This window comes from Triticum urartu, chromosome 7A, assembly GCF_056163025.1.
Source record: "Triticum urartu cultivar PI428250 chromosome 7A, HENAU_Tu73, whole genome shotgun sequence".
Classification (NCBI taxonomy): domain Eukaryota; kingdom Viridiplantae; phylum Streptophyta; class Magnoliopsida; order Poales; family Poaceae; genus Triticum; species Triticum urartu.
Genome location: NC_141879.1, coordinates 167,441,778 through 167,465,178, shown reverse-complemented (window position 1 = coordinate 167,465,178; position 23,401 = coordinate 167,441,778). Strand labels below are relative to the sequence as shown.

Genomic DNA, 23,401 nt, shown 5'->3' with positions numbered 1-23,401 from the left:
GCCCCCACCCTCGTGGGCCCCTCGTAGCTCCACCGACGTACTTCTTTCGCCTATATATACTCTTATACCCTAGATCGATCGCAGAGAGCCACGAAACCACTTTTCCACCACTGCAACCTTATGTACCCGTGAGATCCCATCTTGGGGCCTTTTCCGACGATCTGCCGGAGGGGGAATCGATCATGGAGGGCTTCTACATCAACACCATTGCCTCTCTGATAAAGCGTGAGTAGTTTACCACAGACCTTCGGGTCCATAGTTATTACCTAGATGGCTTCTTCTCTCTCTTTGATTCTCAATACAAAGTTCTCCTCGATGTTCTTGGAGATCTATTCAATGTAATGCTCTTTTGCGGTGTGTTTGCCGAGATCCGATGAATTGTGGGTTTATGAACAAGATTATCTATGAATATTATTTGGTTCTTCTCTGAATTCTTATATGCATGATTTTATATATTTGCAAGTCTCTTCGAATTACCGGTTTAGTTTGGCCTACTAGATTGATCTTTCTTGCAATGGGAGAAGTGCTTAGCTTTGGGTTCAATCTTGCGGTGTCCTTTCCCAGTGACAGTAGAGGCAGCAAGGCACGTATTGTATTGTTGTCATCGAGGATAAAAATATGGGGTTTATATCATATTGCTTGAGTTTATCCCTCTAGATCATGTCATCTTTCTTAATGCATTACTCTGTTCTTATGAACTTAATACTCTAGATGCATGCTGGATAGCGGTCGATGTGTGGAGTAATAGTAGTAGATGCAGAATCATTTCGATCTATTTTACACGGACGTGATGCCTATATTCATGATCAAGCTTTAGATTTCTTCATAACTATGCGCTTTTCTATCAATTGCTCAGTAGTAATTTGTTCACCCACCATAATACATGCTATCTTGAGAGAAGCCACTAGTGAAACCTATGGCCCCAGGGTCTCTTTCTTATTATATTGCATCTCTTTTATTTACATCGCATCTCGTTTACTATTTTGCAATCTTTAATTTCCAATCTATACAATAAAAATACCAAACATATTTACTTTACTATCTTTATTAGATCTCACTTTTGCGAGTCACCGTGAAGGGATTGACAACCCCTTTATCGCGTTGGTTGCAAGGTTCTTGATTGTTTGTGTAGGTACTAGGTGACTTGTGCATTGTCTCCTACTGGATTGATACCTTAGTTCTCAAAACCGAGGGAAATATTTACGCTACTTTGTTGCATCACCCTTTCCTCTTCAAGGGAAAACCAATGCATGCTCAAGGGTAGCACGCTGTCAGGGGTTACCCGGGCAGCGCAGACGATAAGGAGAGTGAGGAAATGGGGGCGACTAGGGTAGAGCCTCGCCGTCCAAGCACCCATGATCATCATGCTTTGTTGATGGAGCAATGAAACACCCGGTGATCCAGACAACACATGCTACTTGGAACTCCTTTACTCTCGACAGTGACCGACCCGTCCCACTCCCGCCTGAGGGCAACTCCAACGCATGGCCCCAAACGGATGTTCGTTTTGTCCGGATTTCGTCTGTTTGGGGCATAGAAATGGACACGTCCGTCCACTTGTAGTCGTGTGGCTGGTGGTGTGCCCAACTGGGTCGCCGCATCCCAAATTGTCCTCCTGAAGGACTAGCAAAATTCACCCAAATCTAACCCAAATAGACATGGCAAAGTAATTTAAAAATCTTAAATATTAACATAAAATGGGCCAAGTCTTGTCCAACACATCCTTAAACAAACTAAAAATTAAAACTACATAAAAAACTAGAAGCCCGTCACCGGCGTGGACGCCGTCGCCTTCAGTTGCCGCCATCGTCGTCCTCCTCGTCGCGTGTGAGGTCGATGTAGGGCGGGGGCGTCCACAGGTGAGCCGGTGGTCCCTGCCAGGCGGGAGGCGCAACCACAGGCGGGTGCATTGGCGCGTGCACCTCCTCTTCCCGTGGCGGGGACAGTGACCAGGCCTCGCAGTGCACGGGCTCCAGCATGCATAGGGTCGTCTCCGTCCAGGACCACTTCTGGCCGACCAACGCAGGGTTCCATGGCGCAGGCTCCTCCTCTTGCTGTTGCACGTCCTCCATGGCCTCCTCCTTCACCACAACATTGAACTCCGTGGTGGCAACGTCGCCGGCCGTGGAGAGGGCTATGATCTGTTCGAGGCCCTACCATTGGGCCTCATCGTGGGTGTGGAGGGAGTCCCCCCATGACCTGCCTCACCAGCTCCTCCTCCTCCTCGGCCGTCATCGGAGCTGGCGATGGCGGGGACGGCGTCGGCGTCATGCCACAAACCAACCTACGTCCGTGTGGCTGGGGAGGGCTAGCGGCACGCACAGCGTGGCGGGCTCGGAGCACGACCGACAAAGAACGGCTGTCATTGCAGATCGTGCTCGTGTCCCATAGAGGTGAGTCTGGTGCGTACATCCAGTCCTTGACGAGATCTAGCAGCATGCGGGCGCGGCGGCGGGCGATCTCTTCACGCCAGGCGCGGCCGCTCATCGGGATCGGTGGGATAGGCACCCGATCGGCGGAAACATGTCGGTTATTGGGAAGGTGCACGTCGGCCCATAGCAACGGCGTGCCCGTCTCCTAGTAACATTTGCAAACCTCCGCCTTGACGTACGGCCTCAGGCGAGGTCCGGCCGCCGGCGGTGCGATGTGAAATGCGGGTGTCGGAGGTGCAGGTGGTGGAGCTGGAGGTGGAGGGGTGGAGCGGCGACGACGACGGCAGGAGGAAGAGCCAGCCTCGTGGTCGTTCCTGCCCTTGCGGCCGGAGATCCAGTGCCATCCCATGGTGGCCAACAGCAAGGTGGAGCTAGTTTGGATAAGCCGAGCGTGTCGGGCTTTGAGGAGGCACTCGTCACCGGAGTGGGGAAGTGGAAGGGTGGACTCCCACCGGCCCATGGCTTCAACATTAAAAGAACGGTGACCGCTCGGCCTAGGTGGCTGCCAGGCCATGAGCAACCCGGCCAGGATGGCCCAACCCGACCCGTCCTGGCCCAAAAAAGCCCGATCTGACCCGACCATGCCCTTGGGCCGGGCCTGGGCCTAGATTTTGATCCCGATGGTCAGACCGGACCTGTCGTTTTTGCAGTTTAAGGTAAAGGCCTGGCCCAAGGCCCAACAGGCTTTTTGCATGATGGGTCAGGATTGGGCATGATATTTAGGCCCGGCAGCCGGGCCAGGCCAGGCTTGGGCCTAAGTTTTCTGCGTCGGGCTTTGGTAGGCCTGGCCCGAAGCCCGGCCCAGCCCGACGGATGGCTAAGTATAGTCTGGATCCAGTCCGCACTAAGGATGGCAATGGGTCGGGTTTGGATCGGGTTGAACAATATCAAATCCAAATCCATATCCATGAAGACAGTCTTTGCCCGCCCATGAAAAAATCCATGGGTGAAAAATTGTGTCCATGTCCAAATTCGATGGATATCCATGTCCACTGGATATCCATTGGGTCCTCTCGAGACACATAAATAAAACTTAACACAATATTAACATAAACTCTTCCATTCTTCACCTCGTGGCAGGCTAGGCTTCACTTATGGTAAATCAACATCCAGTAACAACCTAAGATCATTTAGTATTTCTCTAACAGATGAGAATGACGAGTCATTTAAAAAGGAGATAAAATAAGGAAAAGGGTGTTGGAGTATGTTACAGAGGGGATTGACTGTCAACTTATAAAAGTTACGATGGGGATTGTGTGATTTCTTATGCATGTTTCAGATAAAAAAAGTGTAAAATTGTCGTGGGACATGTGAACGTGGGGCAGGGATGGCAGATTTTTTCCCATTAAGTCATACTATCAAGTCGGGTTTGGATATATCCATGGGTACAAGATTATATCCATGCCCTACCCACGAACAATCGGGTCGGATTTGGGCGCCGCCCATGGACACAAAAATATATCCAAACCCTATCCATTCGGGACGGATAATGGATATCCATGTCCATGGATAAAATTGCCAACCTTAGTCCGCACACACGTCGTCCTCTTAGAGGGCGGACCCTAACATCTTTGCCGATGGCATGGATCTGGAAGTGAGATCTCTTGACACGGAGAAAATGAAGCATTCCTCCTGTATGGTTCCTCCTATGGCCACCACAAGCTATGATTCGGCTACAGTGGGAAAAAAGTAGCCGAAACAACTTCCCTGATTTCAGCAGAAAACACCAGAACGTTTATGACACGATCGTTCAATCATGGCGAAACTCAAACCTTTCCTCTCGTCCGTTTGTAACACGCACGAAGCTGGCCTTTACGCTGCATATGAATCCAGAAGCAACGGACCACCGTGGCGAGCTTCACGTAGAGAACAGTGTTTGCGCAGACCTGCCTCGTCCGATCTGAATATCTGATCTTACCGGTAGGGGACCTCGAGCGAGCCTGTGAATCCTGAGACTTGGGCACTCCTTCACACAAAAAGATTCTCTGGGGCTTTGTCCTGAATCTGGGAGTAGAGGTCTGAAGAACAAACTACTGGAGCTGCTTCAGATGCCAGAAGAACAACCCACTGGAGCACTACAGATCTGCTAATTAACAATAATAACACTCTGGACCGGTGTTAATTAATTGTTGAAATGCCAGGTGTGAATTGGCAGTGCATGGACTCACAAGCCAGATCTGAATGCAAACTGCCGGAGTGGTAGATTGCAGATGCTGCCTGCTTGATCTAGTGGATGCATTGCCTTCAAAAATAAATAAATTCCGTTTCAAAAAAAAATTAGTGGATGCTTGAGAGGCCGGCACTTCTTATCGCTTTCCGGTTAAAAATGATGAAAGAGCACACAGGGAAATGCATTTTGGCACTTAAAACCCGCATGATATGATACTGACCTCCACCTGACGAGGCGCCTTTGCAAGGACAAGTCGCCTATCAGGATACAAGTTTGATGTCAACTCTTCAGTTGGATAATGTTCGGCCGGCCACTACCAACCACAAGGTGCAACAAGCAATAAGAGGACAGCTTCAGTTACATATCAACTCTTACAGAAATGTTGACATTAAGCACAGAGAATGGCATTAAACACCAACAGGAGGCCCTTAAACAAAGACGGAGCACCAAAGCAAAAGGTGTTTACACCTATTTTACCAACTTGTCAGTTGGATGCCAAGAATTTGGTGCGGCTTACATTTGTCAGACAGGTCAATCAGATGATTCAATCTCACAAAATTATTAGTTAGAGCAACAAAGAGATTAGAGTGTCCGAGGTGGCAACAGTAAATGTGTTGAAATTATGGGTTCAGAAATATTACTTCTGACAAAAAATACATTACAGTTAACAAGCAAGAACATACAAAGGTGGCATCTGTCAAATATATTGAAATCTAGGAAAATTAAATGTTGCCTACTAAGCTGGCATAAGGAATATCTATACTCTGATCACTAAAGGTTTCTGGCAGCCCAGGAATGAAGCAAAGGATGATGCGTTGCTTTCGCTTGTTCCAACCTTTTTGCTTTCTATCATGATAAAGAAAACTATATTTTCTTTTGTGCGAGTAAAGAGATTCTTGAAAGGGGAATGTAAACCCCCCAAAAAAGTGTTCATCAAAGGAGAAGACTTTGAGAAAGGCAGCAGATGACTGGTGAACTAAAGGCAAAAGAAATATGCTCAGCTGGAACTTAAAATAAGTAAAGCCTCTGATAAAAGATTACATTCTCAATCATGAGAAGTTCATATGTCTGTAGATGTCCATCACTGCGAATCAGATGTGCAGATGGGGGAAATACTAGGAACCTACTGGCTACTACCCACTGGCATCAGTTCAGATTTTAGGAAGCAATCCACCATGGACCTCAATTTACAAATGTAAAACAAGACACTTGGCAATTGTTCTGCTTGTGAGTCAAGTACCTAACTCAATCCTCAAAACAAAACAAAAAGTACCTAACTCAGGACAGCCAGGACCATAAATGTACATCAGCAATTTCACTGATGTGCCTTTGGCCTAAAATTAGTAGATGTAAGCTCATTTGGAAACACAGAAGAAAGAACATGTGCAATATCTGAAAGTTGGCTGACTACAAGTATCATCAAAGGAAATAAGCCAAATCATAAGTAGATGTAGCTCATCAGGAAAATAATTGGTTAGATACAAGAAATAAGCCAAATCATAAGTAGATGCAGTGGGCTCTTGTAAATTACAGTCATGTGCAATTTATAAAAGTTACAAGTGATTTTTTTTAAAAGAAATCAATTCCTTCCAGTTATGCGTTAACAGTTGCTCGTAATAGCAATATGGGTTTTGCTCAGCCATATGAAGATTAGTGAATCAGAAAGGTATTCACAAAGGGGTATGCAACAATTCAGATAATGAACCGCATGAAAATTCAATAGATACTATGAGTTAGACCTTGTGTCCTTGTCCCAAACCCAGAAATAATCTCAAGACAGTGTCCTTGTCTTCCTAACTTATCCAGTGAGTGCCCGCCTACTCCTACCTCAGTTGTTTCTGTAGCAGCCCCAGAGAGTGTCCTTCCCTTTAATGAGCATCATAAGTGTCTCGTCTATGCATCACAGTTAGGCACAATCTCAAGACATTTGCAGTTTTGCACCATCCTCCAAACTGAAACAAGAACCCAGATCAAAGAGCTACTTAATGCTAACCAGTAACCACCGATAAGATATCACCATATTTGAGTTGTTGGTTTCATTTAGCCCTAAGCATTATCCCTATACAAAAGAAGATTCCTCACAGCACCCTTCTATGCGATGACATATAGTTTAAATTCTAAAATTACAATGTTCTTTCTCCTGCATGGTTCGGAAGAAAAAAAATACAATGTTCTACAGTTCATGAACAGTTTCAGATGATCTAATTAGTACTGAAGCAAAACTCAGGTAATATTGATCTTATCATCTACTGCAATAGAAAGAATGACAAGATTGGTACTAAGAAGTCAATGCTAACTTTACTTTGAGCATTCTTGTAAGTAAAGCTTCAGGAATATGAAGATAGCTTCAAACCGATACAAGAACAGAAGCAAAGCAGCATGCACCAGAAATCACATGATCCCTAAGCTATCACAAATTGGCGCAATACAGTAAGGTGGCATGACTACGAAAAACTTATCTCCCCATGAGATTAACCAATACCAATTAAAATCTGAATATGAAAATTAGACTAGAATAATTATAGGTAAGAAATTAATGGAGTGGTACTAAGAAGAGAAATATTAGCTAGTATCACATTACAGAGTCACATCACATGTTCAATTTATCCCCGGTGCCACCTCTCTTCATCCATGGAAGGCTCCCCGCTTCTGAACAATCATCTGAGCCGGCCGGTAACTTGCCCTTCAGATTAGACCACTGCCAAATCTTGGACATGGAGAAGCTCTCCCCTTTGTTCCGTGCGCAAATTTTCTTTCCCTCCATAATGTCGGCATTCACACAACTTAGACCCGGAGGTCTTGTTCTCATCGCACCATTTCTTGTTCGGCCCGGCTGGAGAGCCACCTGAAGCTCAGAAGTCCCAAGAACATACTGGTAGGTGCCCATAGAGAAGCATTTCCTTGCATCCAAACTGCTGCTGCTACTCTCTCCTTCCTCCCTCCTCAGCACAGCAGAATCGCCGTGTCCACCTTCAACAGCACCCTGGGTGCCGACATTCTTGAACTTGCCGAGCCTCACCGGGAACACTCTTTTCTCGGCCACCGGCGTCTGCAACCCCTCCGAGGACTTCTGCGCGGGCAATCCGAAACCATCCTCGCAGCACTCCGACAGCCGCCCTTCCTCCAAGCCCTCATCGAAATCGAACATCGGGTTATTCTCGGCTGTCAGCCCTGGGGCGAAGAGCACCCCGCGGCAGAGCGGGCACGTCGAGTTGGACAGCAGCCATGTGTCGATGCAGTTCAGGTGGAAGGCGTGCCCGCAGAGCGGCAGCAGCCGGAGCCTGTCCTCGGCGTCGAATTCGCACAGGCAGACGGCGCAGTCGAAGGGCTCCTTGTCGCCGCCGCCGCCGCCCACGACGATCTCCCGGTAGGAGAAGACGGGCAGCGCGTCGATGAAGGCCTGGTCCAGGCCGGAGTCGTGGAGGTGGAACAGCTGCTGCAGCTGGCGCTGCAGCGCCGCGTCGGCCTCCCCGGGCCCCTGCCCCGCCGCGGCCGCCGAGCCGCCTCGGCGGCGGTGCTGCTTCTTCATGAGCAGGCGCACGAGGAGGTGGAGCAGGCCGGAGATGAAGAACACCACCGCGAGGATGACGATGATGAAGAGCACCGCGGGGCTAATCTTGCCGCCACCCCCGCCGGAGGAGCCCTGCTGCGCCTGCGGCAGCGGCGCGGGCGGCGGCGGGGCGGCAGCGGAAGCGGGGTATGAGTACGGGAGCTCGTCCCTGGCGACGAAGGCGCCATGGAGGCGGCGCGGGTAACCGTACGCGGCCGCCGTCGCCGGCGCGGAGGATCCGGGCGAGGACGAGACCGCTTCAGCCATGTCTCCTACAGGCTCCGCCACCCCCGCATCTCATCTGATCCGACAGGCCAGAGATGCGATCTTTGGCGAGGAACCGGCAGCAATCCCGGCCGAAAAGGAGCGCAAAAGCGGTGGCGGGAGGGCACCTAAAAGCGGGCGGCTGGTGCGGCCCGGGGGGAAGCGTCCAAGGCGCTAGGGACCAAGAAACCCCCGGAGGCTTCCGCCGGTCGGAGGGCGGGCAGGTGGACACGCCGCGGATGGGGAGGAGGCGGAGGATTGTGGTGGAAATCGGTGGCTGTGTGGGGAGAAGGGGGAGGAGGAGTGGAGGGGAGTGGTGGGAGCGCACGAGCTGGGGCGGGGGAAAGGCGAAAGCGACGGCGGTGGCGAGCGGTGGCGTCGGCCCTGGGCTGGGATTGGGAGGGGCTCGGTGGAGTATATTTTTGTGGTGGTGCGGTCGCTTTCAGCCGCAACGATCGTTGGAAGTCGCGGTCGCCCCCGGTTGCGCTTGCGAGGACAGTAGAGGCGACGCGATGGGCCCGTGCCCTGCCGCCCAGTGCAGGTGGGGGCCGTGGCAGCTTGCTGCCCTGTCCGGTGTTTGTTTGAAATGGCTATGCCACTGCTGCTGCTCTTGGACTTGGCTCATCGGTAGACCCACACCAGACGGGCCCGGGCCGGTGTATCATGCTAGCACCGTGTAAATAGAAAGAAATCTCTACTATTAACTCAAAATCAGATCATATTTTACCAAAATCTCGCCTCAATCAGAACCTTCCTGTCTCCCCCCTACCCATACTCATATAGATCAAATCTTACCAAAATTTCACGTAACTCAAAACCTTCCCTTTTTTTTTCTCCCTACCCATACTCGAATAAAATCTAAAATTATCATAATCTAAAATATGATGGGTAAGATCTATGTCAGACCCCATTGGTACTGAACCACTAGACTGCATATGCCACCATTGCAGCGGAAAGACAATTAGTTGGTCGAATTAAGTACCTCAAGGAGAGAGTATGGAGTAAGGTGAAGGGCGGAAGGGGTGGATGGAAAAAAAATCTTATCTTATGGGGGCAAAGAGGTGCTCATCAAATCTGTCGCTCAAGCAATCCCCGTTTATTCGATGTCTTGTTTTAAACTTCCCCGAGGGTTGAGTCAGCACATCAATTCTATCATTCTGAAGTTCTGGTGGGGTAGTAGACGTGGAGAGAGGAAATCATGTTGGGTCTCCTGGGAAGTTATGACCAGGCCAAAATATGAAGGGGGTCTTGGTTTTCGAGATATTGAACTCTTCAATTTGGCCCTACTTGCTAGGCAAGCATGGTGAATTATGCAGTCCCCAAATACCCTTAGTGCAAGAATCTTGAGGCTCGGTATTTCCAGAACACAGAGTTTCTTGCTGCTGAACTTGGAAGTAATCCATCTCAGATTTGGAGAGCTATAATGGAAGGTAAAGAAATTCTTACTCATGGGCTTATAAGGAGAATTGGTGACGGTACCTCGACCAACATGTGGTAGCAAAATTGGTTACCCAGGAACATTCCATGCGTCCGCTGGCCTGTTTATCACCGAATAGACCGCAAATGGTCTCTGAACTCATGCTACCTAACATGGCCACATGAAACCGGGAGCTGATCAATAGTGTTTTCCTTCCTAATGATGCGGAGCTAATTCTGAATATACCAATTAGTACAAGGCAGTGTGAGGATTTTTGGGCCTGGGCACATGATAAAAAAGGTGAATTTTTAGTGCGGTCTGCTTATAGAATGCTAGTGGCGACGATGATTCGACGTGAAGCATGGTTAGAAGGCAGATCGAGTTCTTCTGAAAATGCAAAGGAATGCACCAGCTGGTCAAAATTGTGGAAAACAGATGTCCCATCCAAGGTGAGGGTGTTTTCGTGGAGACTTGCCCACTGCTCACTACCTACTGCCGATGTGAGACAGCACCGAAGCATGGCAACTTCTTCTACTTGTGCACTATGCGGTGCAGATGACTCGTGGATTGATAACCCACAAGTATAGGGGATCGCAACAGTTTTCGAGGGTAGAGTATTCAACCCAAATTTATTGATTCGACACAAGGGGAGCCAAAGAATATTCTCAAGTATTAACAGTTGAGTTGTCAATTCAACCACACCTGAAAGACTTAATATCTGCAGCAAAGTATTTAGTAGCAAAGTAGTATGGAAGTAACGGTAACGGTGGCAAAAGTAACAGTAGTAGTTTTTATAGCAATTGTAACAGTGGCAACGGAAAAGTAACTAAGCAAATATCAATATGTGAAAAGCTCGTAGGCAATGGATCAATGATGGATAATTATGTCGGATGCGATTCCTCATGCAACAGTTATAACATAGGGTGACAAAGAACTAGCTCCAGTTCATCAATGTAATGTAGGCATGTATTCTGAATATAGTCATACATGCTTATGGAAAAGAACTTGCATGACATCTTTTGTCCTACCCTCCCGTGGCAGCGGAGTCCTATTGGAAACTAAGTGATATTAAGGCCTCCTTTTAATAGAGTACCGGACCAAAGCATTAACACTTAGTGAATACATGAACTCCTCAAACTACGGTCATCACCGGGAGTGGTCCCGATTATTGTCATTTCGGGGTTGCCGGATCATAACACATAGTAGGTGACTATTGACTTGCAAGATAGGATCAAGAACTCACATATATTCATGAAAACATAATAGGTTCAGATCTGAAATCATGGCACTCGGGCCCTAGTGACAAGCATTAAGCATAGCAAAGCCATAGCAACATCAATCTTAGAACATAATGGATATTAGGGATCGAACCCTAACAAAACTAACTCGATAACATGGTAAATCTCATCCAATCCATCATCGTCCAGCAAGCCTACGATGAGATTACTCACACACGACGGTGAGCATCATGAAATTGGTGATGGAGGATGGTTGATGATGACGATGGCGACGGATTCCCCTCTTCGGAGCCCCGAACGGACTCCAGATCACCCCTGAAAGATCGTGGATGTCGCCTAGAGGGGGGTGAATAGGCGCTTTAAAATAATTACGGTTTAGGCTTGAACAAATGCGGAATAAACCTAACGGTTAATTTGTCAAGCACAAAACCTAAAACAACTAGGCTCACCTATGTGCACCAACAACTTATGCTAAGCAAGATAAACTACTTAGGTGATAGCAAGATATATGACAAGAAACAATATGGCTATCACAAAGTAAAGTGCATAAGTAAAGGGCTCGGGTAAGAGATAACCGAGGCACGCGGAGACGATGATGTATCCCAAAGTTCACACCCTTGCGGATGCTAATCTCCGTTTGGAGCGGTGTGGAGGCACAATGCTCCCCAAGAAGCCACTAGGGCCACCGTAATCTCCTCACGCCCTCGCACAATGCAAGATGTCGTGATTCCACTAAGGGACCCTTGAGGGCGGTCACCGAACCCGTACAAATGGCAACCCTTGGGGGCGGTCACCGAACCCGTACACTTTGGCAACCCTTGGGGGCGGTCACCGGTACCCGTCAAATTGCTCAGGGCGATCTCCACAACCTAATTGGAGACCCCGAAGCTTGCCCGGAGCTTTACACCACAATGATTGAGCTCCGAACACCACCAACCGTCTAGGGCGCCCAAGCACCCAAGAGGAACAAGCTCAAGGGTACCAAGCACCCAAGAGTAATAATCTTCTCAACTTGTAACTTCCACGTATCACCGTGGAGAACTCAAACCGATGCACCAAATGCAATGGCAAGGGCACACGGAGTGCCCAAGTCCTTCTCTCTCAAATCCCACGGAAGCAACTAGTGCTAGGGGGGAAATGAGAGGAAGAATAAGAAGGAGAACACCAAGAACTCCAAGATCTAGATCCAAGGGGTTCCCCTCACAAAGAGGAGAAAGTGATTGGTGGAAACGTGGATCTAGATCTCCTCTCTCTTTTCCCTCAAGAACTAGCAAGAATCATTGGAGGGATTGAGAGTTAGAAAGCTCGAAGAAGGTCAACAATGAGGGAAGAACACGAGCTAAAAGGATAAGGTTCATTGGGAAGAAGACCCCCTTTTATAGGTGGGGAAAAATCCAACCGTTACCCACCAACCAGCCCGCGGCCAGCGGTACTACCACAAGGCCGCGCGGTACTACTGCTTGCATCCAAGCGGTACTACCGCACAGCTGAGCGGTACTACCGTACCGACTCACGGTACTGCCGCAACCCCAGCACAGAACCGATAAATAGATGCACAGGAGCTGGGGGCGGAACTTCCGCACGCGCGGTACTACCGCGCCCCCCATGCGGTACTACTGCGAGGCAAAAGTCCCAGCCAGGGGAAAAGGGAAACTTCCGTGCCTACTTCCGCAAAGAAACGGAAGTAGCAAAAACCCGACACAATAGTACTGCCGAGGGGCGGTACTACTGCCTGACCGCATAGCGCGGTACTACCGCACGGCGAAAGCGGTACTACCGCGGTAGGTGCGGATGTAAAAAATTGCATCCGCTCCTACTACCGCAAAGGGGCGGCACTAGCCTGGTGGGCAGCGGTAGTGCGGCTCCAGGGGAGCGGTAATACTGTGGGCACCTGCGGTACTACCGTGCCACTGCACGGTACTACCGCTGATGCCTACGGTACTACCGCTTTCCTGGGAGCAGTACTACCGCAACCAACAACGGCAGCCACACAGGGGAGGCAAGAAAACGGAGGAAGCTCCAAGGAAGAAGGAAGGGAAAAGAAGGAGACGTGTACAAGATGAATCCACCCAAACCTTTCCAACGCGGACCCTGACAAAACCACACTCAAGAGAACAAGAACTGCCATAACTTCTGCATATGAGCTCCGAATTGAGCAAACTCAAGCTTGTTGGAAACAAGACGACGAGTAGCACCAAAACAGCGAGGTATGCCAACAAATAGAGGAGTGAAACCTCCAACCGAGAAGAACCGGCAAAACCTCCAACAACGAAAACATCATAGAGTAGGCAAGCGAACTCCGTTTTCGATGAACTCAAGCTTGTCATCAAGATGACCAAAAGCTCTAAGACTCTCAAAGAGAACCAAACAAGAACCAAGAAAGATGATGCAAGGATGCAATGGTTTGAGCTCTCAGTGAACGATACGATCAAGATACTCATCGAGAGCCCCCCTTGATAGTACGGCAATCGATCCTATAACCCAGTCTCCCAACTACCATCATGAGACCGGTAAAATAGAAAACCTATCAAGGGCAAACCTTTGCCTTGCACATGGTCCACTTGAGCTAGATGAAGACGATCTTGACTCCCTCAAGTTGGACCACCTTTCTTGATTGGGTTGCCTTGATGAAGACTAGTTGATTGCTCCCCCATACTCCACTATGGGTGAGCCACTCTTCCGCACATCTTCACAAGTCCATTGTCACCACAAAGGACGGCAAGCTTCAAGCATTTGATCTCTTCGTGATGCTCCACTTGAACTTGCACACCGCAACCTAACCCCACAAAGAATCCTCACGAAGACCATGGGTTAGTACACGAAGCGTAATTGAAAATGCTTACCATACCATGGGATCACTTGATCCCTCTCGGTACATCTTCTACGCTTTGTGGGTTGGTCAACTTGATTCACTCTTTGACTTAGTCTTGATCAACCTCTCACAAGACCAATCTTTAGGTAATTCCTTGAATAGCACCTTGGTCGACACAAACTCTCCTTGAAACCAACACATGTACTCCAAGAAAAGCCTATGGACAAAAACCTTCAAATATAACTCAAGGCAACCATTAGTCCATAGAGATTGTCATCCATTACCAAAACCAAACATGGGGGCACCGCATGTTCTTTCAACCCCCCCGAGGAAGATTAGGGCTTGGCGGCGGCTCTGTATCGTAAAACGCGATGAATCCTTCTCTTTGATTTTTTTCTCCCCGAAAGTGAATATATGGAGTTGGGTTTGAGGTCGGTGGAGTCTTAGGGGGCCCACGAGGCAGGGGGCGCGCCCTGCACCCTCATGGACAGGGTGTGGGCCCCCTGATGCTGATTCTTTCGCCAGTATTTTTCATTAATTCCAAAATGTGTCTCCGTGGATTTTTAGGTCATTCTGAGAACTTTTATTTCTGCACAAAAATAACACCATGGCAGTTCTGCTGAAAACAACGTCAGTCCGGGTTAGTTCCATTCAAATCATGCAAGTTAGAGTCCAAAACAATGGCAAAAGTATTTGGAAAAGTAGATACGTTGGAGACGTATCAACTCCCCCAAGCTTAAACCTTTGCTTGTCCTCAAGCATTTCAGTTGACAAACTGAAAGTCATAAAGAAAAACTTTTACAAACTCTGTTTGATCTTATTGTTGCAAATATGTAAAGCCAGCATTCAAGTTTTCAGCAAAGATTATGAACTAACCATATTCACAATAACATTTAGGTCTCATGTTTACTCATATCAATGGCATAATCAACTAGCGAGCAATAATAATAAATCTCGGATGACAACACTTTCTCAAAACAATCATAACATGATATAAAAAGATGGTATCTCTCTAGCCCTTTCTGAGACCGCAAAACATTAATGCGGAGCACCCCTGAAGATCAAGGACAGACTAGACATTGTAATTCATGGTAAAAGAGATCCAGTCACACGCATACTCAATGTAAATTAATAGCAATGCATGCGAATGATAGCGGTGCTCTCCAACTGGTGCTTTTTAATAAGAGGATGATGACTCAACATAAAATTAAATAGATAGGCCCTTCGCAGAGGGAATCATGGATTTGCAGAGGTGCCAGAGCTCGAGTTTTGAAACAAAGATAAATAATGTTTTGAGTGGCATACTTCCATTATCAACATAACAACCAAGAGATCTCGATATCTTCCATGATACACACATTATAGGCGGTTCCCAAACAGAATGGTAAAGTTTATACTCCCCCACCACCAACAAACATCAATCCATGGCTTGTCCGAAACAACGGGTGCCGTCCAACTAACAACAATCCTGGGGGAGTTTTGTTTGCAATTATTTTGATTTGATTTGAGCATGGGACTGGGCATCCCGGTTACCGGCCATTTTCTCGTGAGTGATGAGCGAAGTCCACTCATCGTGAGAATAAACCACCTAGCATGGAAGATATAGAGAGCCCTAGTTGATACATGAGCTATTCGAGCATACAAAACAGAATTTCATTTGAAGGTTTAGAGTTTGGCGCATACAAATTTACTTGGAATGACATGTAAATACTGCATATAGGAAGGTATGGTGGACTCATATGGAATAACTTTGGGGTTTATGGAAGTGGATGCCCAAGTAGTATTCCTACTTAGTACAAGTGAAGGTTAGAAAGAGACTGGGAAGCGACCAACTAGAGAGCAACAACAGTCATGAACATGCATTGATATTAATCAACAATGAGTGCAAGCCTGAGTAGGATATAAATCACTGTGAACATAAATATCATGGAGGCTATGTTGATTTTGTTTTAACTACATGCATGAGCATGTGCCAAGTCAAGCCACTCGAATCGTTCAAAGGAGGATACCACCCTATCATACCACATCACAACCATTTTAATAGCATGTTGGCACGCAAGGTAAACCATTATAAACTCCTAGCTAATTAAGCATGGCTTGGGCAACTATAATCTCTAATTGTCATTGCAAACATGTTTCATTCATAATAGGCTGAATCAGGAATGATGAACTAATCATGTTTACAAAAACAAGATAGGTCGATTTCATACCATCTTCTCTCATCTCATTCAGTCCATCATATATCGTCATTATTGCCTTTCACTCGCACGACCGAACGGTGTGGATAATAATAATAGTGCACGTGCATTGGACTAAGCTGGAATCTGCAAGCATTTTATATAAGGGAGCAGACAAGGTAATATGGGCTCTTGGTTAAATCAACAATAATGCATATGAGAGCCACTCAACATTTTCATCATGGTCTTCTCCTCTCGGCTCCCAAAGAATAAGAAAAGAAATAAAACTATTTACACGAGAAAGTTCCCAACAAGCAAAAGAAGAACGAGAAATCTTTTTTGGTTTTCTTCTAATTACTACTACTACAGGCATGGAAAGTAAACTAGCTAAAAGCTACAACTAATTGTTTTGGTTTTTCTTAAGGTTTTTCAAACACACAAGAAGAAGGCTTAGAAAAGAAAATAAACTAGCATGGATAGTACAATGAAAAAGTATGACCACCGACAACTAGAATGAGTGTGTGAACATGAATGTAATGTCAGTGAGCAATACGTACTCCCCCAAGATTAGGATTTTGGCCTAAGTTGGTCTATGCCCACGGATCGAAGCTACTCTCTTTGGTGTACCGAGGAGGGTTCTCAGGGTGCCACTGGTTGGCGATCTCCTCCGGATCCCACTGATAAACAGACTGCCGATAAAGGTCAAGTGGTGGCTCAGGCTCAGGCTCTGGGACTTGTGTCAGCCTCTAGTATGCATAAATGGCCTCGGGTAAGATGAGGTACGTGCCTGAAAGTATGTTAAACAAAGAGGGTGCAGGCAAGGTAATAGTCTCACAATGAGTTTTATCAAATATCAAAATATACTTAAGCATCTCTTATTTTTAACAATAAATTCATGTGCTACCATACTCTTATAATCTAGAAAAATAGGGCGCAGCAACTTTTCCTCTTTCTCATAATGCCTAATAGGTACCTCAAAGTGTTTAGCAAGGCATGAAGCAAAGATGCCTCCAAAGATGGGGCCCTTTGTACGGTTCAGACTTAATCGTTTAGCAACAATAGCGCCTAAGCTGGAAGTTGTATCACGAAACAAAGCATGGCGCAAAATGACAAGATCAGGAGCACTAAGATTTCCACTGTTCCCGCGACCAATTAAGCATCTACTAGCAAACATCGCAAAGTAACGTAGAACAGAAAAATGTATACTAGTAATTCTTGCATCGGAAACTTCCCTCGTTTCCCCTACAGCAATTCTATCAATAAATCCATCCATATCACTATGATGTGGTTCCTCGAAGCTGCCCACAAAGGGTATCTTGCAGACCCGACAAAAATCATGGAGTGACATCTCCTTAACCTCATCATATAAGTGAAACTCCACTGAAGGTGGTGATTTCTTAGCATGGAAATAAAAAATTTGCACGAAAATATTAGTGAGTAGGAGATACTGTTCGCGTTGGTCGTGGAGGAAGTCGGTGAGGCCTGCATTCTCAGCCAAGTAATAAAAGTCATTGTAAATTCTGGCGGCTCTCAAGAATGCATCACAAGGACATTCACATGGCCGAACCTCCGCAGTGCGAGGAAGATTGTATTTGGGCTTTTTATTCTCCTCATTCTGTTTGTCCTTCGAGCTTCGTCTCGAAGAGCCCCTCAACAATCTCTTCATCATTTTCTTTCTCTAAAAAAATTCTAAAATTTTTTAGTGACTCAAAATAAAAGTGAATCAAACTCAACGAGATTGATAGCAACTACTCCCACGGGTGCCTGGAGGCTATATCATGCATTAAAACTACTTTAGACCATATAAATTTGACATGCAAGCTCAAGAACAGGGTCACCTTAGCAGCAAAACTCTGCAATAAATAAATCACTAGAACAAAAACTAATTAGACCATTGGAGGAGTCACATACCGAAGAACAATCCCCCAAAACAGTTTTGTGAATGGAGCTTTGAGCAAAGAGATCGAAAATGGCAGCAAGATGAGCTAGAACACGGGTTTGAGCTATGGGAGGATTTTTTTTCTCGAGGAATACGAAGTGAGTGGGTGCTGGAATAAGTGGAGGGGGTCCATGTGGGGCCCACGGGGCAGGGGCGTGCCCTGTGCCCTCGTGGCCAAATGGTGGGCCCCCCTAGTGTGTTCTCATGGCCAGGAATTCTTAAATATTCTACAAAAAATCATATTTCATTTTCAGGACATTTGAAGAACTTTTATTTTTGCGGTATTTTTATTGCAAGGATAATTCAGAAAACAAACAGAAAATACTAATTTTGCTTTATTTAATATAAATAAAAGAAAGTAAAAGGAGGGTACAGAGAGTTGTGCTTTCTAACTTCATCCATCTCATGCTCATCAAAAGGAATCCACTAACAAGGTTGATCAAGTCTTGTTAACAAACTCTTTCTGAATAACATAAAACCGGAGAATTTTCGAATAACACTAGGTTACCTCAACGGGGATATGCATGTCCCCAACAATAAGAATATCATATTTCTTCTTGACAGTAGGAAGAGGGAGTTCAAAACCTCCAATAGTAATCGTTGAAATTTTTCCAATAGAATTGATACTGTGGACTTGAGGTTGTTTCCTTGGAAAGTTTACCGTATGCTCATTACTATTAACATGAAAAGTGACATTGCCTTTGTTGCAACCAATAACAGCCCTTGCAGTATTCAAAAAGGGTCTACCAAGGATAATCGCCATACTATCGTCCTCGGGAATATCAAGAATAACAAAGTTCGTTAAAATAGTAATGTTTGCAACCACAATAGGCGCATCCTCGCAAATACCGACAGGTATGGCAGTTGATTTATCGGCCATTTGCAAAGATATTTCAGTAGGTGTCAACTTATTCAAATCAAGTCTACGATATAAAGAGAGAGGCATAACACTAACACCGGCTCCAATATCACATAAAGCAGTTTGAATATAATTTCTTTTAATGGAGCAAGGTATAGTAGGTACTCCGGGATCTCCAAGTTTCGTTGGTATTCCACCCTTAAAAGTATAATTAGCAAGCATGGTGGAAATTTCAGCTTCCGGTATCTTTCTTTTATTAGTAATGATATCCTTCATATATTTAGCATAAGGATTTGTTTTGAGCACATCAGTTAATCGCATACGCAAAAAGATAGGCCTAATCATTTCAGCAAAGCGCTCAAAATCCTCATCATCCTTTTTCTTGGATGGTTTCGAAGGAAAAGGCATGGGTTTCTGAACCCAAGGTTCCCTTTCTTTACCATGTTTCCTAGCAACAAAGTCTCTTTTATCATAACGTTGATTCTTTGATTGTGGGTTATCAAGATCAACAGCAGGTTCAACTTCTACATCTTTATCATTACTAGGTTGAGCATCATCATGAAGATCATCATTAATATTTTCATTAGGTTCATGTTCATTACCAGATTGTGTTTCAGCATCAGACATAGATATATCATTTGGATTATCAGGTGGTTCAGCAATAGGTTCACTAGAAGTTTGCACAGTTCTATCATTTTTCTCCTTCTTCTTTTTAGAAGAACTAGGAACATCAATATTATTTCTTTGAGAATCTTGCTCGATTCTCTTAGGGTGGCCTTCAAGATACAAAGGTTCCTGAGTCATTCTACCAGTTCTAGTAGCCACTCTAACATCATAATCATTTTTCTTACTATACAATTCATCAAGCACTTCTTTTTTAGCCTTAAGTACTTGTTCTACTTGAGTGGTAACCATAGAAGCATGTTTGCTAACAAGTTTAAGTTCACCTTTAATATTAGCCATATAATCACCCAAGCGTCTAATCATATAAGCATTTTCTTTTAATTGTCTACCAAAATAAGCATTGAAGTCGTCTTGCTTAAACATAAAGTTATCAAACTCATCCAAGCACCGACTAGCAATTTTAGTAGGAGGGACTTCAACTTTATCATATCTATAGAGAGAATTTACCTTTACTACCCGTGTCGGGATATCGGGATCAGGAGGTTCTTCAATAAATAAAGAATTAAGATCATATGTTCCTTCAATAGGCGGTATATTAAGACCATGTATTTCTTCAATAGGAGGTAAATTCTTAACGTCTTCAGCTGTAATACCTTTTTCTTTCATAGATTTCTTTGCCTCTTGCATATCTTCGGGACTGAGAAATAGGACGCCTCTCTTCTTCGGAGTTGGTTTAGGAATAGACTCAGTAATTGGAGCAGGAGCTGGCTCAGGAGGTGCCCAATTATTTTCATTTGTCAACATATTATTCAATAGGATTTCAGCTTCATCCGGTGTTCTTTCCCTGAAAAGAGAACCAGCACAACTATCCAGGTAATCTCTGGAAGCATCGGTTAGTCCATTATAAAAGATATCAAGTATTTCAGGTTTCTTAAGAGGATGATCAGGCAAAGAATTAAGTAACTTGAGAAGCCTCCCACAAGCTTGTGGGAGACTCTCTTCTTTAATTTGCACGAAGTTGTATATTTCCCTCAAAGCAGCTTGTTTCTTATGAGCAGGGAAGTATTTAGCACAGAAGTAATAAATCATATCCTGGGGACTACGCACACAACCAAGATCAAGAGAATTAAACCATATCTTAGCATCACCCTTTAATGAGAACGGAAATATTTTGAGTATATAGAAGTAACGCGATCTCTCATCATTAGTAAACAGGGCAGCTATATCATTTAATTTAGTAAGATGTGCCACAACAGTTTCGGATTCATAGCCATAAAACGGATCAGATTCAACCAAAGTAATTATATCAGGATCAACAGAGAATTCATAATCCTTATCAGGAACACAAAAAGGTGAAGTAGCAAAAGCAGGGTCAGGTCTCATTTTATCTCTAAGTGATTCTTTGTTCCATTTAATTAATAACCTCTTAAGCTCATATCTATCTTTGCAAGCTAAAATAGCGGCAGAAGATTCCATATCAAAAAGATAACCCTCAGGAATAACAGGCATATTTTCATCATCACTATCATCATCGTATTTAGATTCAATAATTTCTTTTTCTCTAGCCCTAGCAATTTGTTCATCAAGAAATTCACCAAGGGGCACAGTAGTATCAGGCATAGAAGCAGTTTCATCATAAGTATCATGCATAGCAGAAGTGGCATCATCAATAACATGCGACATATCAGAACGAATAGCAGAAGCAGGTGTAGGTGTCGCAAACTTACTCATAACAGAAGGTGAATCAAGTGCAGAGCTGGATGGCAGTTCCTTACCTCCCCTCGTAGTTGAGGGATAGATCTTGGTTTTTGGATCTCTCAAGTTCTTCATAGTGTCTAGCAGATATAAATCCCAAGTGACTCAAAGAATAGAGCTATGCTCCCCGGCAATGGCGCCAGAAATTTGTCTTGATAACCCACAAGTATAGGGGATCACAACAGCTTTCGAGGGTAGAGTATTCAACCCAAATTTATTGATTCGACACAAGGGGAGCCAAAGAATATTCTCAAGTATTAGCAGCTGAGTTGTCAATTCAACCACACCTAGAAACTTAGTATCTGCAGCAAAGTGTTTAGTAGCAAAGTAATATGATAGTGGTTGTAGCGGCAAGAAAGTAAAGACAACAAAAGTAATGTTTTTGGTATTTTGTAGTGATTGTAACAGTAGCAGCGGGAAAGTAAATAAGCGAGAACCAGTATATAGAAAACTCGTAGGCACCGGATCAGTGATGGATAATTATGCCGGATGCGGTTCATCATGTAACAGTCATAACATAGGGTGGCACATAACTAGCTCCAATTCATCAATGTAATGTAGGCATGTATTCCGTATATAGTCATACGTACTGATGGAAAAGAACTTGCATGACATCTTTTGTCCTACCCTCCCATGGCAGCGGGGTCCTATTGGAAACTAAGGGATATTAAGGCCTCCTTTTAATAGAGAACCGGAACAAAGCATTAGCACATAGTGAATACATGAACTCCTCAAACTATGGTCATCATCGGGAGTGGTCCCGATTATTATCACTTCGGGGTTGCCGGATCATAACACATAGTAGGTGACTGTCGGTGTCAAAACCGGTGGATCTCGGGTTGTGGGTCCCGAACTGTGCGTCTAGGCCGGATGGTAACAGGAGGCAGGGAACACGATGTTTTACCCAGGTTCGGGCCCTCTCGATGGAGGTAAAACCCTACGTCCTGCTTGATTAATATTGATGATATGGGTAGTACAAGAGTAGATCTACCACGAGATCAAGGAGGCTAAACCCTAGAAGCTAGCCTATGGTATGATTGTTGGATATGGAGTTGATTGCCTACGGACTACAACCCTCTGGTTTATATAGACACCGGATAGGGTTAGGGTTACATAGAGTTGGTTACAATGATAGGAGATCTTGAATATCTGCATCGCCAAGCTTGCCTTCCACGCCAAGGAAAGTCCCATCCGGACACGGGACGAAGTCTTCAATCTTGTATCTTCATAGTCCTGGAGTCCGGCTGAAGGTATAGACCGGCTACCCGAACACCCCCTAATCCAGGACTCCCTCAGTAGCCCCTGAACCAGGCTTCAATGACGACGAGTCCGGCGCGCAAATTGTCTTCGGCATTGCAAGGCGGGTTCCTCCTCCAAGTCCTTCATAGAAGATTGTAAACACCAAGAGTAGTGTCCGGATCTGCAAAATAAGCTTCCACATATTGCCATAGAGAGAATAATATTAACACAAAACAAATCTGCTGACGTATTCCGCAGTGCGTCATCACACTACAGCCAAGTCCTTCACTCGAATTGTTTTCACTTTTCCACCTCGGCGTGTTTTGCGAGGCGGTTTCCTTGGCACATCTTGTCAAAGCAGAGATCGTGTGCCCCCCTTTTACGGGATTCTCATCAATACAGACGTGGGTAACCCAATCGTGCCCGTTAGCATGTTTTCTCGATTAAAGGCGAGTCCCAAACGGTTACGGGGAGGGCTCCTGGTATTCAACCTCTTATAAAGAGACCAGGGCCTTACTCCTTTTCTCCAATCCCAAAACAAGTTTGCCCGTCGCCTCGAGTTCCAACACCCTAGGCTCCAGATTCCGGGCGCCTCAAACCTTCGACAATGTCCGGTTCCGACCTTCAAGGCCGATGGATGCCCTCCTCCGTCACGGAAGAGGACGTGCTAAAGTTGAGAGAGGCTAAGTTCTTGACCGCCAAAATTTCGCACAGGTTGCCTGCTCAAAGGCAGGCTATCCCCAGTCCCTAGCCCGGTGAGAGCGTAGTGTTCGTGTCTGACTTCCTTCGGGGGTTAGGCTTCCCGATGGACCCCTTTGTGAGGGGACTGCTGTTTTATTACAGGTTGGAATTCCACGACCTAGCTCCGGAGTCCATCCTCCATATCTCCTCGTTTATCGTTGTATGCGAAGCGTTCCTCCGTGTT

General features: G+C 45.6%; 1 protein-coding gene across 1 annotated transcript; it reads right to left on the bottom strand.

Moving 5' to 3' along the window:
* Window positions 1-6,968: 6,968 nt before the first annotated feature.
* On the bottom strand, window positions 6,969-8,822 carry LOC125519327 (RING-H2 finger protein ATL46-like). Its single transcript, XM_048684170.2, has one exon. The coding sequence runs from the start codon at window positions 8,417-8,419 to the stop codon at window positions 7,193-7,195; it is 1,227 nt and encodes a 408-aa protein (XP_048540127.1). The 5' UTR covers window positions 8,420-8,822; the 3' UTR covers window positions 6,969-7,192.
* Window positions 8,823-23,401: the final 14,579 nt, after the last annotated feature.

Excerpts from the sequence above, each read along its gene's own strand:
- LOC125519327 (XM_048684170.2), bottom strand. The coding sequence starts at position 8,419 with ATGGCTGAAGCGGTCTCGTCCTCGCCCGGATCCTCCGCGCCGGCGACG.